The 14,185-nt window shown below is 35.6% G+C and overlaps 1 protein-coding gene across 1 annotated transcript in view; it reads left to right on the forward strand.

Annotated features, from left to right (window-relative positions):
• CD163L1 (CD163 molecule like 1) overlaps window positions 1-14,185 on the forward strand; it is an 83,778-nt gene that overhangs the window by 24,694 nt on the left and 44,899 nt on the right. The window contains exons 5-7 of the mRNA XM_017517061.2: window positions 1,736-2,056; window positions 4,677-4,997; window positions 12,533-12,853. Of these exons, the coding sequence (XP_017372550.1) occupies window positions 1,736-2,056; window positions 4,677-4,997; window positions 12,533-12,853 (963 nt within the window). The remainder of the gene's footprint in view (window positions 1-1,735; window positions 2,057-4,676; window positions 4,998-12,532; window positions 12,854-14,185) is intronic.

Raw genomic sequence — 14,185 nt, forward strand, 5'->3', positions numbered from 1 at the left:
AAAAAAAAAAAAAAAAAAAAAAAAAAAAAAAAAAAGAGGCTATTTTAATACCCAGGTAGATGGCTATATCGTGGGAAGGGTTAAGGTCTTCACTCAAACTGCTAATCTACATCTGTGTTTACCACCCAGTGTTATTTCTACCACAGTGGTTGAAGATAGATAGACCTTGAATATATGATACCTTTATAATATTTCTGTCTATTTCAAGGTTCTGTGCTAAGGTAGCATTGTAGTTGTGTTGACTCAAAGAATTTGGTGGTGTATTATTTAAGATGCATTCAAGAAAATGCATGCAGAACAGATTAGAAAAAGGAACATAATGCTTAAGTTAATGTCTAAAGATGACTTTCTGTTTCTTCATTTCAGGTAACAGGTGGGCAGTGTAGATTAATTCAGTTTTTCAGTCTTTGTATATCAATAACAAGGAGACAGAAAAGATTCATTTCAAATAGTGGAAGAAAATATAACTTTTATAGAATTAGAGAATATGACTGACATACATTACACATATAATATATAACAGGTAATATCTCTGAGACATACATATATAAATATATTATGTGTATTGTGTGTATGTATATATAGTGTGTACATATATATACACATATCCATACACACACACACGCACACACACAATCATATCACCATATCCACAGGGGTGTGTTTCCAGGACTCCATGGATACCAAAATCTGCAGATGCTCAAGTCCCTCATTGGCTTTCTATATCTGCCAGTTTCACACACAGATTCAAATAAATGCAAAGTTTCAATCAGTGATTGGTTGACTCCATGGATATGAAACCCACAGATTCTAAAGGCCAACTGTGTGTGTACATATATATTTTTATACTTAGCAAAATTCACCTCTACATATATATGTAACAAAATTGACCACTACTTTATATATATAATAAATTTATATATTTATATATATAAATATATAAATTTATTATATATTATATATATAAATTTATTATATATATATAAAGTAGTGGTCATTTATATACATAATATATAATAAATATATATATTTATTATGTATATATAAAGTAGCGTTCAATTTTGCTAAGTGATATGAAGAAATAAGGGAAGGCTGAGATTTGGATTAAATCAACAGAGTATTTTAATAAAATAACAAGCTGATAATTTATGGCTGGTTACACTTGCTTTCACGTTCGGAAGCTTTATTTTTCATTTTTATCATTCAAGAGAGTAATTCCCGTAAGATGAATAATTGGAAGTTATATTGGAAGAAGTTGGAGTTGAATGTTCATTTAAAGGAAGAAAAATTTTTGAAGTAGGAATAAGAGGATGATGACAGTGATGACAATGATATCTTATTGCCACCGTTTATACACAATTATAAGTTCGAAAATGTTTCCTGGTTAGACTCAGAGCCAGCAAAGGCTCATGTTTTGACAACGAATTTGCACGCATTCTTGACTTTTGATTGATTTGTTCTTAACTCACAATCAGAAAGGACATTTCTATTCTCTGTTGTACTTTATTTCCCAAATGCCAGAGATTCTGGTGGATTGTCAAGATCATAGTATGATCCTTTCCTGGGAAAGATTCTATTACATTAAAGTTGTACTTGTGCAAAAATTTTAAAAAGCAAGAATTAGACATTCATTGAATCTCAGTTTCTTATATATTTGTGTTTATTTGGATAGCAGGATCTGGAATCTGAAGTTTGGAAACTTCACCTTGGCTTTGTGTTTACATCTCTGTTTCAGATCGTAATGACCTTGAACTAAGGCTTGTAGGTGGGACCAACCGCTGTGTGGGGAGAGTAGAGCTGAAAATCCAAGGAAGGTGGGGGACCATATGCCACAATAAGTGGGACAGCGCTGCGGCCAATGTCGTGTGCAAGCAGTTGGGATGCGGAACTGCACTTCAATTCGCTGGCTTGCCTCATTTGGAGCCAGGTTCTGGCGTTATATGGCTTGATGGTGTCTCTTGCTCCGGTAATGAATCTTTTCTTTGGGACTGCGTACATTCCGGAACCGTAAATTTTCACTGTATTCATCATAACGATGTGTCTGTGATCTGCTCAGGTAAGACTTACACCCACATGATTACATCAAATAAAAGTACTTTTGTGGAGAACTAGGACCAAACCCTGAAGAAGTTACAACCAATTGAGATGTGTAAGAATTGACACTTTCCATTTTTCCTTAGAGAACATGCTTGCATCTTTTTTTTTTTTTTTTTTTGGCCAGCATATTACATTGCAAACCTCATGGGTTTTTAACCCCCAAACACCATTTTATTTCATTCTAATTGGTGCAACAAAATATCTAATCTAGTGAAAATTGCTATTAATCTATACAAGTGTATGGCTCACATTAGTATTCAGTATAATTTAAAAATGTGTAATTGCTTTGCATGTTCATAGACACAACTATATTTTTCTATGCTATAAGTGAGTTGGTTTTAGCACGTCCTTCCATGATAATAAACTATTTCCAAAGAGTACGTATCTAAAAATGTATGACTTTGCTAATTACTTTGTACCTTATACTAGTGAAACCTTTGTCGGCAGCCATTTCCTTTCTTGTTTGTAACTCTCAACTACAAGCAAGCTAACCCTCGCTGTTTATTTATAGTTTTGTATATCAGGGGTTAAAATATCCCCTCATATTTCTTTCACAGTAGTATTTTATGTTTCATTACATCAAAGATATAATGAAACCTGTTCACTCTTTTAATAAGATTAAACCCACACCTTCTAATCTTCTTATGAAAGGAGGATCTCTAGATGTAGAGCCAACTAATTCCCTCTGAGAGCCAGCTTGTCTTGATGGAAGAGGCTTCTTTAGTAAATTATTACTGATCTTACTCTACCAGCCTTACAGGGGATGCCTTAATCTTATTTCCTATAGAATTTGAGATCAGGTCACATCTTTTAAAGAGAGTTTTGCTTAAGTCTAGCGTATGCAGCAGGGAACGAGGTACACAGAAAAACATATGTAGGCAAAGAGGTTTATTGGTTTAGCTGTACCTTAGCCACAGGCTTCAAGCCATCTTCATAGGATTTTTGGAAAGATACTATATTCAGAACATCTTTTAATCCTTTTCTTTCTTTTTATACTAGTTTGCTTCAAGTTTTATTTGGGGACCAACCACTTTCACCATGCAAAAGAGTTTTCTGCATTATATTTAACCAATCCATCATTTTATAAGAAAAATGTTTCTTTACATAAATGGAAAGAAAACAGGTAGAGAAAAGTTAGGAGAGAAAAGAGGAAGACATGAGAAGATGAGAGAAATGACAGAAGCGAGGAGGAAACGGAGAGAGACAGAGAATCTTAATCATTTTGATAAATTTTCTTACAATAAAGTGAATTCATAACAGTGTACTTCTGACTTGATATAACAGCTCTAACTGTAAGACTAATTGCTATTCAAACTCTGGAATTTCCAGAACTGTGTGCCTCTGGAAGAGTAAGGAAGGGCCATGAAGAATGATGTGGATGTGAAAATAAGGCTGGAAAACAGTCCCAACAGTGAAAACAGATGTGTATGGCCAACACACGGGAAGATAGGTAGTTAGATACGTTGGCCTTCTCTTCGGGCCTGTAGTCAGGGGATTTTTTTTAAACAAACAAAACCAGTTCACAGTTTCACAGTTTAAAATCTGCCGCTTGAAAATTATGTAACTCTGCATAAATCAATCTCCAAGTTGCAGATTTCTTATATCATGACTAGGATAACAGCATTAAATAAAATAGTGCAGGAAAAATACCTAAAATGTGCCAGGCAACCAGGAAGTTCTCAATGGATACAGGTATGATTATTATCGTCATTATGACTCACATTATTTATAGGAAAATAAACCTCCAAATCTTCCAAGACTAACCTCTTCGATGTGAATCAGATTTCTCGCTAGATAGCAAATTCTATTTTTGTAATAATATATGAAAAGCTTGACTAATGGGAGGAGGTAAGACACAGAAATTATATCTTCTTTCTTCAATTATTTCAAGAAGAATTCTTCACATTTTTACTTTCTTGGGGTTATTTAATAGATTTACTTGCATGCATGAAAAAGTAGAATCACAGGAACACAGACAAGTAAATGATGTATATGCTGATGGAGCAAAAACACACAGTTCCTTTAAAATTTACCACTGAACAAATTTCATTTCCTACAACGAATATATTTTATAAGCAAAGATTTGCTTCTTCATAGAAAACAGTATGAGAAAGAACATGTTTCTATTTAAATCCATGAGGGACTCTTTCCTAATTGCACACGTTTGTCCCTTTTCTTTCTGAAGTTGCTGACATGCAAGTATTTCCCAACACTTTATTTTACTGTGTTAAAAATGATCACTCTGATATTTTGAAAAGCAGTGTAATTAATGATATATAGGATTCTAAAGCTTTTCATTGTAATGTTTAGTTCCTTAAGTTTTAGCAAGGCTAAAGCAAGTTTCTTAGGTTTATAAATTCAGTTTTCATACTTAAAAAATTGTTTTCATAAAGACTAACAAGCACTTCAGTATTGAAGTCTTCTTGTTGAAATTTTAAAACAAAATGCATTTCCAGTCTTTAGTTTTCTCAGTGTATGAAGTATACATCTCATCTTCACATGGCAGGGGTTGGAGGAGAGGGATGCTGATGATATTGTCCCAAACCCAATTCAGACGTTTCTCTATGACTTCATTCTAGATGGAGCAAATTTGGATTTGCGACTGGCAGATGGAAGTGACAATTGTTCAGGGAGAGTAGAGGTGAGAATCCATGAACAGTGGTGGACAATATGTGACCTGAACTGGAAGAATGAACAAGCCCTTGTGGTTTGTAAACAGCTAGGATGTCCGGTTGCTGTCTTTGGCAGTCGTCATGCTAAACCTCGTGAAGAAGCTAAAGACATTTGGCTAAACAGCGTATCTTGCACTGGAAATGAGTCCGCTCTCTGGGACTGCATATATGATGGAAGACCAAAGCGAACATGCTTCCAAAGATCAGATGCTGGAGTAATTTGTTCTGGTGAGGTTCAAAGATCATGAGAGTGTACACATTTGAATTTTTAGAAATAATTTGTTGGGAGGTAGAAACACTTAATAGCTTGAAGAAAAGGTTTTTTGGATATTAAAAAATATCCCCAAAATACTCTTAAGCTGCACAAAGAATTTTTCAAATGCACATTGTAAAAAGAGAGTTTCTTCTCACTAGCAATCTCCCCTGAAATCAGATGCGGCTGACACCACTGCATGACTATAATCTGTATCTCTGAAATAATTGGGAAATCTCTCTTCATATAAAACTAATGGGTTGTACTAATTTACAGTTTTCTTAACAGTTCTTCTGCTGCTTTTTAACTTTTTAATTTAATAATATACATTGTTTATTTCTGTTATTGTGTCAATTTGCTGAGAATGATGGTTTCCAGCTTCATCCATGTCCCTGCAAAGAACATGAATTGATACTTTTTATGGCTGCATAGTATTTCATAGTGTATATGTGCCACATTTTCTTTATCTGTCATTGATGGGCATTTGGGTTGGTTTCAAGTCTTTGCTATCATAAACAGCGCTGCAATGAATATACGTGTGCATGTGTCTTTATAATAGAATGATTTATAATCCTTTGGGTATATACCCAGTAATAGGATTGCTGGATCAATTGGTATTTCTAGTTCTAGATCCTTGAGGAATCACCACACTGTCTTCCACAATGGTTGAACTAATTTACGCTCCCACCAACAGCGTAAAAGCATTCCTATTTCACCACATCCTCTCCAGCATCTGTTGTCTCCTGATTTTTTAATGATTGCCATTCTAACTGGCATGAGATGGTATCTCAATGTGGTTTTGATTTACATATCCCTAATGACCAGTGATGATGAGCATTTTTTCATATGTTTGTTCGCTGCATAAATGTCTTCATTTTTGTTTGTTTTTGTTTTGTTTTTTGAGACAGGGTCTTATTCTGTCACCCAGGCTGGAATACAGTGAATGTCTTCTTCTGAAAAGTGTCTGGTCATATCCGTTGCCCACTTTTTGATGTTTTTTTTTTTCTTGTAAATTTGTTTAAGTTCTTTGTAGATTCTGGATATTAGCCTTTTATGAGATGGGTACCTTGCAAAAATTTTCTCCCATTCTGTTGGTTGCCAGTTCACTCTAATGTTGGTGTCTTTGGTGTGTAAAAGCTCTTAAGTTTAATTAGATCCCATTTGTCTATTTTGGCTTTTGTTGCCATTGCTTTTGGTGTTTTAGTCATGAAGACTTTGCCTATGCCTATTTCCTGAATGGTATGGCCTAGGTTTTCTTCTAGGTTTTTTATGGTGTTAGGTCTTATGTTTAAATCTTTAATCCATCTGGAGTTAATTTTTGTATAAGGTGTAAGGAAGGGGTCCAGTTTCAGCTTTCTGCATATGACTAGCCAGTTTTCCCAACACCATTTATTAAACAGGGAACTTATTTTTGTCAGGTTTGTCAATGATCAGATGATTGTAGATGTGTTCAGTTGCTTCCAAGACCTCTGTTCTGTTCCATTTGTCTATATCTCTGTTTGGGTACCAGTACCATGCTGTTTTGATTAGTGTAGCTTTGTAGTATAGTTTGAAGTCAGGTAGTGTGATGCCTCCAGCTTTGTTCTTTTTGCTTAGGATTGTCTTGGCTATGTGTGCTCTCTTTTGGTTCCATATGAAGTTTAAGGTGGGTTTTTCCAGGTCTGTGAAGAAGGTCGATGGTAGTTTGATGGGGGTAGCATTGAATTTATAAATTACTTTGGGTTATATGGCCATTTTCAAGATATTGATTCTTCCTAACCATGAGCATGGAATGTTTTTCCATCTGTTTGTGTCCTCTCTTATTTCCTTGAGCAGTGGTTTGTAGTTCTTGAAAAGGTCCTTCACATCCCTTGTTAGTTGTATTCCTAGGTATTTAATTCTCTTTATAGCATTTGTGAATAGGAGTTCACTCATGATTTGGCTCTTTGTTAGTCTGTTATTGATGTACAGGAATGCTTGAGACTTTTGCACATTGATTTTGTATCCTGAGACTTTGCTGAAGTTGCTTATCAGCCTAAGGAGATTTTGGGCTGAGATGATGGGGTCTTCTAAATATACAACCATGTCATCTGCAAATAGAGAGAATTTGACTTCCTCTTTTCCTAATTGAATACCCTTTATTTCTTTTTCTTGATTGATTGCTCTGGCCAGAACTTCCAATACTATATTGAATAGGAGTGGTGAGAGAGGGCACCCTTGTCTTGTGTCAGTTTTCAAAGGGAATGCTTCCAGTTTTTGCCCATTCAGTATGATATTGGCTGTGAGTTTGTCATAAATTGCTTTTTCTTTTTTTTGAGATATATTCTATTGATTCCTAGTTTATTGAGAGTTTTTAGCATGAAGGCTGTTGAATTTTGTTGAAGGCCTTCTCTTCATCTATTGAGATAATTGTGGTTTTTGTCTTTGGTTCTGTTTATGTGATGGATTACGTTTATAGATTTGCATATGTTAAACCAGGCTTGCATCCTTGAGATGAAGCCAACTTGATCATGATGGAAAAGCTTTTTGATGTGCTGTTGGATTTGGTTTGCCAGTATTTTATTGAAGAATTTCACATCAATCTTCATCATTGATATTGGCCTGAAATTTTCTTCTTTAGTTGTGTCTCTGCCAGGTTTTGGTATTAGGTATTTATGTGTATTTATGTGGTATTTGGTATTTATGTGTCTCATAAAATGAGTTAGATAGGATTCACTCTTTTTGTATTTTTTGGAATAGTTTTGGAAGGAATAGTACCAGCTCCTTTTTGTACTTCTGGTGGAATTCAGCTGTGAATCCGTCTGGTCCTGGACATTTTTTGGTTGGTACACTATTAATTGCTGCCTCAACCTCAGACCTTGTTATTGGTCTATTCAGGGATTCAAGTTCTTCCTGGTTTACTCTTGTAAGGGTCTAAGTGTCCAGTAATTTATTCATTTCTTCTAGATTTACTGGTATATGTGCATAGAGGTGTTTGTAGTAATCTCTGATGGTAGTTTGTATTTCTGTGGAATCACTGGTGAGCTCCCCTTTAGCATTTTTTATTGCATCTATTTGACTCTTCTCTCTTTTCTTTTTCATTAGTCTGGTTAGTGGTCTATTTTGTGATCTTTTCAAAAAACCAGCTCCTGGATTCATTGGGTTTTTGAAGGGTTTTTGTGCCTCTATCTCTTTCTGTTCTGCTCTGATCTTAGTTATTTCTTATCTTCTGATAGCTTTTGAATTTATTTGATCTTGCTCCTCTAGTTCTTTTAATTGTGATGTTAGGGTGTCTATTTTAGAACTTTCCTCACTTCTCTTTTTTTTTAATTCTTTTTTTTTTTTTTCCTGAAGATGTCAGGACTTTCCTCACTTCTCATGTGGGCATTTAGTGCTATAAATTTCCCTCTAGACACTGCTTTAAATGTGTCCCAGAGACTCTGGTACATAGTGTCTTCATTCTCGTTGGTTTCAAGAACATCTTTATTTCTGCCTTCGTTTCATTATTTATCCAGTAGTCATTCAGGAGCAGGTTGTTCAGTTTCCAGGTAGTTGTGCAGTTTTGAGTGAGTTTCTTAATCCTGAGTTCTAATTTGATTGCACTGTGGTCTGACAGACTGTTTGTTGTGATTTCTGTTCTTTTGCATTTGCTGAGGAGTGATTTACTTCCAATTATGTGCTCAGTTTTAGAGTAAGTGGGATGTGATGACGAGAAGAATGTATATTCTGTTGATTTGGGGTGGAGAGTTTTGTAGATGTCTATTAGGTCTGCTTGATACAGATCTGAGTTCAAGTTCTGGATATCTTTGTTAATTTTCTGTCTTATTGATCTGTCTAATATTGACGGTGGAATGTTTAAGTCTCCCACTATTATTGTGTGGGAATCTAAGTCTCTTTGCAGGTCATTAAGAACTTGCTTTATGAATCTGAGTGCTCCTGTATTGGGTGCATGTATATTGAGGATAGTTAGCTCTTCTTGTGCATTGATCCCTTTACCATTATGTAATGCCCTTCTTTGTCTCTTTTGATCTTTGTTGCTTTAAAGTCTGTTTTATCAGAGACTAGGATTGCAATCCCTGCTCTTTTTAGCTTTCCATTTGCTTGGTAAATCTTCCTCCACCCCTTTTTTTGAGCCTATGTGTGTCTTTGCATGTGAGATGGGTCTCCTGAATACAGAACACTGATAGGTCTTGACTCTTTATCCAGTTTGCCAGTCTGTGTCTTTTGATTGAGACATTTATAACATTTACATTTAAGGTTAATATTGTTATGTGTGAATTTGATCCTGCCATTTTGTTACATTACTGAGGCAGTTCTAACCTTGCCTGTGTAAATAAAATTGCAGGGAAGTTTACACAGCAGCCGGGCGGAGTCCGCGGCAGCTCAGCAAGGCTGCTGTAGGCAGGCTGTGACTTTTCTCTTTCTTTTAGATTGATATAAAACATTATAAAAATTGCTTTTTGCTTTTTGGAAACTAATTTTTCAAATTATAAACCCATTGAAAAGGCCAAAATACAAAAAATTTAAAACAATTTTTAAAATCCACATGCAACGCTACCATATTCATTTAATTCTTTCGTGATCTTTTGGTTGTTTATGTTTCTGGATTTTGTGTGTGTGTGTGTGTGTGTGTGTGTGTGTAGGCCCTTTTTGCTGAACAATATACCGCAGACATATCCCACATGGCCATTATTAATCTATCTTATTGTTAAAGCCTACTTAATATATTGCATAAATGTACTATAATTTATGTAACTATTCTCATAGTTTTAAAAGGTTTTTAAATTTTTACTGTTAAAGATACGATTTTACTTGACATACTGAGAAATAAATTTTTCATACTTGATTATGTAGTTTGCCAAATACTTAAAAATGAAATTGTCATGTAAAAGCATATGCATCCTTTTTAAAAATCTTGGATATATATTGACACATTATCCTCTAAAAATTGTGTTTTCTTTTTTTACTCAATTTCAATTCCACTATATCATATTAACACAATATTTTCATATTTTAGAATCACTTCTAATCTGATTTTTAAAATATAATAATATTAATTAACATTTATTGAATATTTATGGTGTGCTAGGCAGTGTTCTATTAGTTTATATATATGGGTTCATGGACTCCTCATGGAATCCCAGGAGGGGGGTTACTATTCTAATCTATATTTTACAGTGAGGAAATAGAGCTACTGAGAGAAAATAACTCACCCAGGTCACTCAGCTGTAAGGGTAATAGTGAAGCAGGAATTCAAATATGGACTGTTTTAGCTTCAAAGTCAATGCTCAAAAATCTTACTTCCTTGGTAGCAAATGAGACCTTTTTCCCAATTCTTTATTGCCAACTTATTTGTATTTGTTTATGTGTTAGCATTTCTAGTTCTTTTGGCTATTTTCTATTGTGTGATGTCTTTGTCTTCATAATGTGTAAGAACTCTGTGTATTTTATAGAGTTCCTTTGTAAAATACATAATCCCCCTCTTCTATTTTTAGAACCATCATATTTTAACTACTGTAGCTTTTTATAGGCTAATATGTGCTGAGATCTATATTCTTGAAGTATTCTTGTTTTTCATAAAATTCCTTGCTACTTGTTTTATGCTTCTAAATATGGATTTAAATTAGAATTTTTTAAGGTAATATTAAACCTATGAATTGGCCAGGCATGGTGGCACATGTCTGTTGTCCCAGCAACTCAGGAGGCTGAGGCAGGGATATCGCTTGAGCCCGGGAGGTAGAGTCTGTAAGGTGCTATGATTGCACCTGTAAATAGCCACTCCACTCCAGCCTGGGCAACATAGAAAAACCCAGTCCCTTAAAATACAGTATAAGTATAAATTAGTTTGATTTGTAGAGAAATTATATCATTATACTATCTAGTTATCCTACAGTAGACTGGAACACACTACATTTATATATTTATTTGCATCAGGAATTTAAATTTTTTCTTTGCTTTGGGTCTATGAATTTTTATTTAGTATATCTGGAAATGATATATGTTATATATACATATATATATCTGTTCATACACCCATACATTTAACCTACACTGAATACATTGGTTTCAATTATATTGTGGAAGTACTGGGTGAAATACTCAAAACTTTATGTGTAAGGATGTCCACGGCAGCATAATTTGTGAAAATGAAAAATTAACCATAAGTAACCAAGAATTGTGTCTTAATTAAATAACTTACAGCATCTCTATATATCTATATGATGGTATACTATGCAATCTTTAAATATTATGTTTTTAAATACACACATACTAGGTTGAATAGAATGTGAGATTATTATATACACATGGAAGAGTTGTCATTCTGGATAGACAGTGAAGGAATTGGAAAGCTTCTAGAATTTTTAAAGTGACCCATTATAAACTATTATAACTTTCATATATCATAGTAGTAGCTGCATAGTAAAATATTTCTTAGCTGGGCATGGTGGCTCATGACTGTAACCCTGGCACTTTGGGAGGCCAAAAGGAGGTCAGGAGTTCTAGACTGGCCTGGGCAACATGGCAAAACTCTGCCTGTACTAAAACTACAAAAAGTAGCCAGATGAGGTGATGTGTGCCTGTAATCTTAGCTACTCGGGAGGCTGAGGTGGGAGGATCTCTTGAACCCTGGAGGCAGAGGTTGTAGTGAGCCAAGACTGTGCCACAGCACTCTAGGCTGGGTGACAGAGTGAGACCCTGGAATAGAAGAAGAAAGAAAGAAAGAAGGGAAGAAGAAAGAAAGAAAGAAAGAAAGAAAGAAAGAAAGAAAGAAGGAAGGAAGGAAGGAAGGAAGGAAGGAAGGAAGGAAGGAAGGAAGGAAGGAAGGAAGGAGGGAAAGGAGGGAAAGAGAGAAAAAGAAAGAAAGAAAAAGAAAATAAAGAGGGAGAGAAAGAGTAAAGAAAGAAAGAAAGAAGAAAGAGAAACAGAATGAAAGATGAGAGAGAAAGAAGAAAAAGAGGAAAGAAAGGAAGGAGAATAATGAAAGGAGAGAAAGAAAGGAAGGAAGGAAAAAAGGAAAGAAAATTTGTCAAATTTTCTTAAAATTTCTCAAGTGCTGTAAATATTGGTAAAATTAAGATTTAAGAAAGGAATTTATTTTATGAAAGGGCAGTTTCATGTACATACGCTTCCCTTTACCTTATAAAACATAGGCGGACAAACTAAAATGGAGACTATGTGGGGAGGAGCTTTGGTGCTAATGCTGAACTCCACTGCAGAAACCTGCCGGAGTTTTCTCCTGAATATATCCGTACCTCAGAGAACTCCTCTGCAGGCCTCCACATTGCCCATTTATCCAAAGCAGCCATTCTTGGAGGCTTTACAATGTTCCCCAGGCTTTACTTCAGTAAATTTGCTTTGTTGTTTCATGCTTTAGAGACACCCTTTCTCCAAAAATTGAATAAAAAATTATCAAATGAAACTTTTCATCCAGAAGTATCACCTAGTAGGCAAAGTCTTATAGTGGTGAAAAGGGTGAAGAAAATATCATCTTTAGTCTTCTGAAAAGACCCTGTCATTCAATCTCAAATACGTGATTTTGTCTTTCTTACAGATAAGTCAGATCTGGACCTAAGGCTTGTGGGGGATGATAGTCCCTGTTACGGGAGATTAGAGGTGAAATACCAAGGAGTGTGGGGAACTGTGTGTCAGGACCAATGGAGCACAAGGAATGCAGCTGTTGTGTGTAAACAATTGGGATGTGGACAGCCTATCCGTATGTCAGGTGTGGGCTATTTTAGAGAAGCATATGGACCTATCTGGCTGGATGACGTTTCTTGCATCGGAAATGAGTTAAATATCTGGGACTGTGAACACCGTGGATGGGGAAAGCATAATTGTATACACAGAGAGGATGTGATTGTAACCTGCTCAGGTAAGACTTGTTCTTGTTTCTTCTTTCCTGACAAGAGAAATAATACTCCTCACAGGGAGGGCTTCTGGGTCTATAAACTGGCTCTAATATGGAAATTGACCGAGGGACCATGACTCTGTCTTTAAGTTAGACTTCAGTTCACTTCACCTGGAACTCTTCCATTTATACAGGTAAAATAAGCAATTAGTAGATGACCCTGACCATGGCCCTTTGGATCCCTTTCGCTACCATATACAGAAGCGGCCTAGCCTTTTAACTTCACTAAGGGAAGGCCACCATTCGGTCCATGTATGTCCAACAAACATTTAGATGCATGGACTGTCCATGCATCAAGTCTAGAGTTTCTGCTTAGGGTTCATATCAGTAAATTCGGCCTGATCCAACTTTATGTTCCTTCCAGCATTATCTCACATCCTTAATATTCATTCCCACATATATTCTGATTTCTGTCTGTGCAAATTGGAAAAATCATGGTCGTTTGTGTCCACATGAGACATCTGTACCTCATGTTTTGGAGCCTACTGGGACTTGAGTCTAGATGTAAAGAGGGTTGATGGGATGGTGCTGAGGAGAATCAGGAGTGCCTTTCAAGGTAGTTATCTCAGTGGAGATTTAATTGCTTCAAGCAAAGTAAGGTTAATATTCTCATACAGAGGAGGATGCTTGTCTCCACTGTGAAAGGAGAAACACTTGAATTTAGGGTTTCAATGTTCCCAACCTCATGGGGTCTTCCCGTATGACTGCATCCCAATTTTCAGAATTCTATTCCATCCCAATCAAAGCCCTCACTTTAACAGTAGACATCCTGTGAGGTTGAGAATTTAGCTCCTTACCAAATGAGGGATTTCAGCAATCTCAGTTCTGTGGCTATAAGAGATACTAGTTTCTTTCCGGGAAGATGTAAAATCTTGCAGGTCATAATGCGGTTCAGCTGGGAATTTGAATCTCTAAGCCCATCCTTTTCTTTCCCTATTTTGTCCAGTGCAATTGGGAGCAGCCAGCCAATCTCATTATGCTTGTAAATTCAACAAAAATGTCCTAAGGTATCAAATATGTTCGCCCAGAACTTTGCCTCCTGTGAGTATTTGATTAGGAGCATCTAATGATGAGATTTTGTATACATCTATTGCCACATCATGCCATAGACTATCAGTGACCTCTTTACTACTGGATATAAATTATTAGTGTCATTCGATTTTTATCAGATTAGAGAACCAATTCTAGAATCAAGTCATGAATTACAGCATTAACTCATAAAAATCACCCTTAAGATTTTGTTCCTCTAGAATCACTATTAGTACCAAAATCTGTGTTATTCAGGGATCTCTGGGA

Source organism: Cebus imitator, unplaced genomic scaffold, assembly GCF_001604975.1.
Source record: "Cebus imitator isolate Cc_AM_T3 unplaced genomic scaffold, Cebus_imitator-1.0 Scaffold614, whole genome shotgun sequence".
Classification (NCBI taxonomy): domain Eukaryota; kingdom Metazoa; phylum Chordata; class Mammalia; order Primates; family Cebidae; genus Cebus; species Cebus imitator.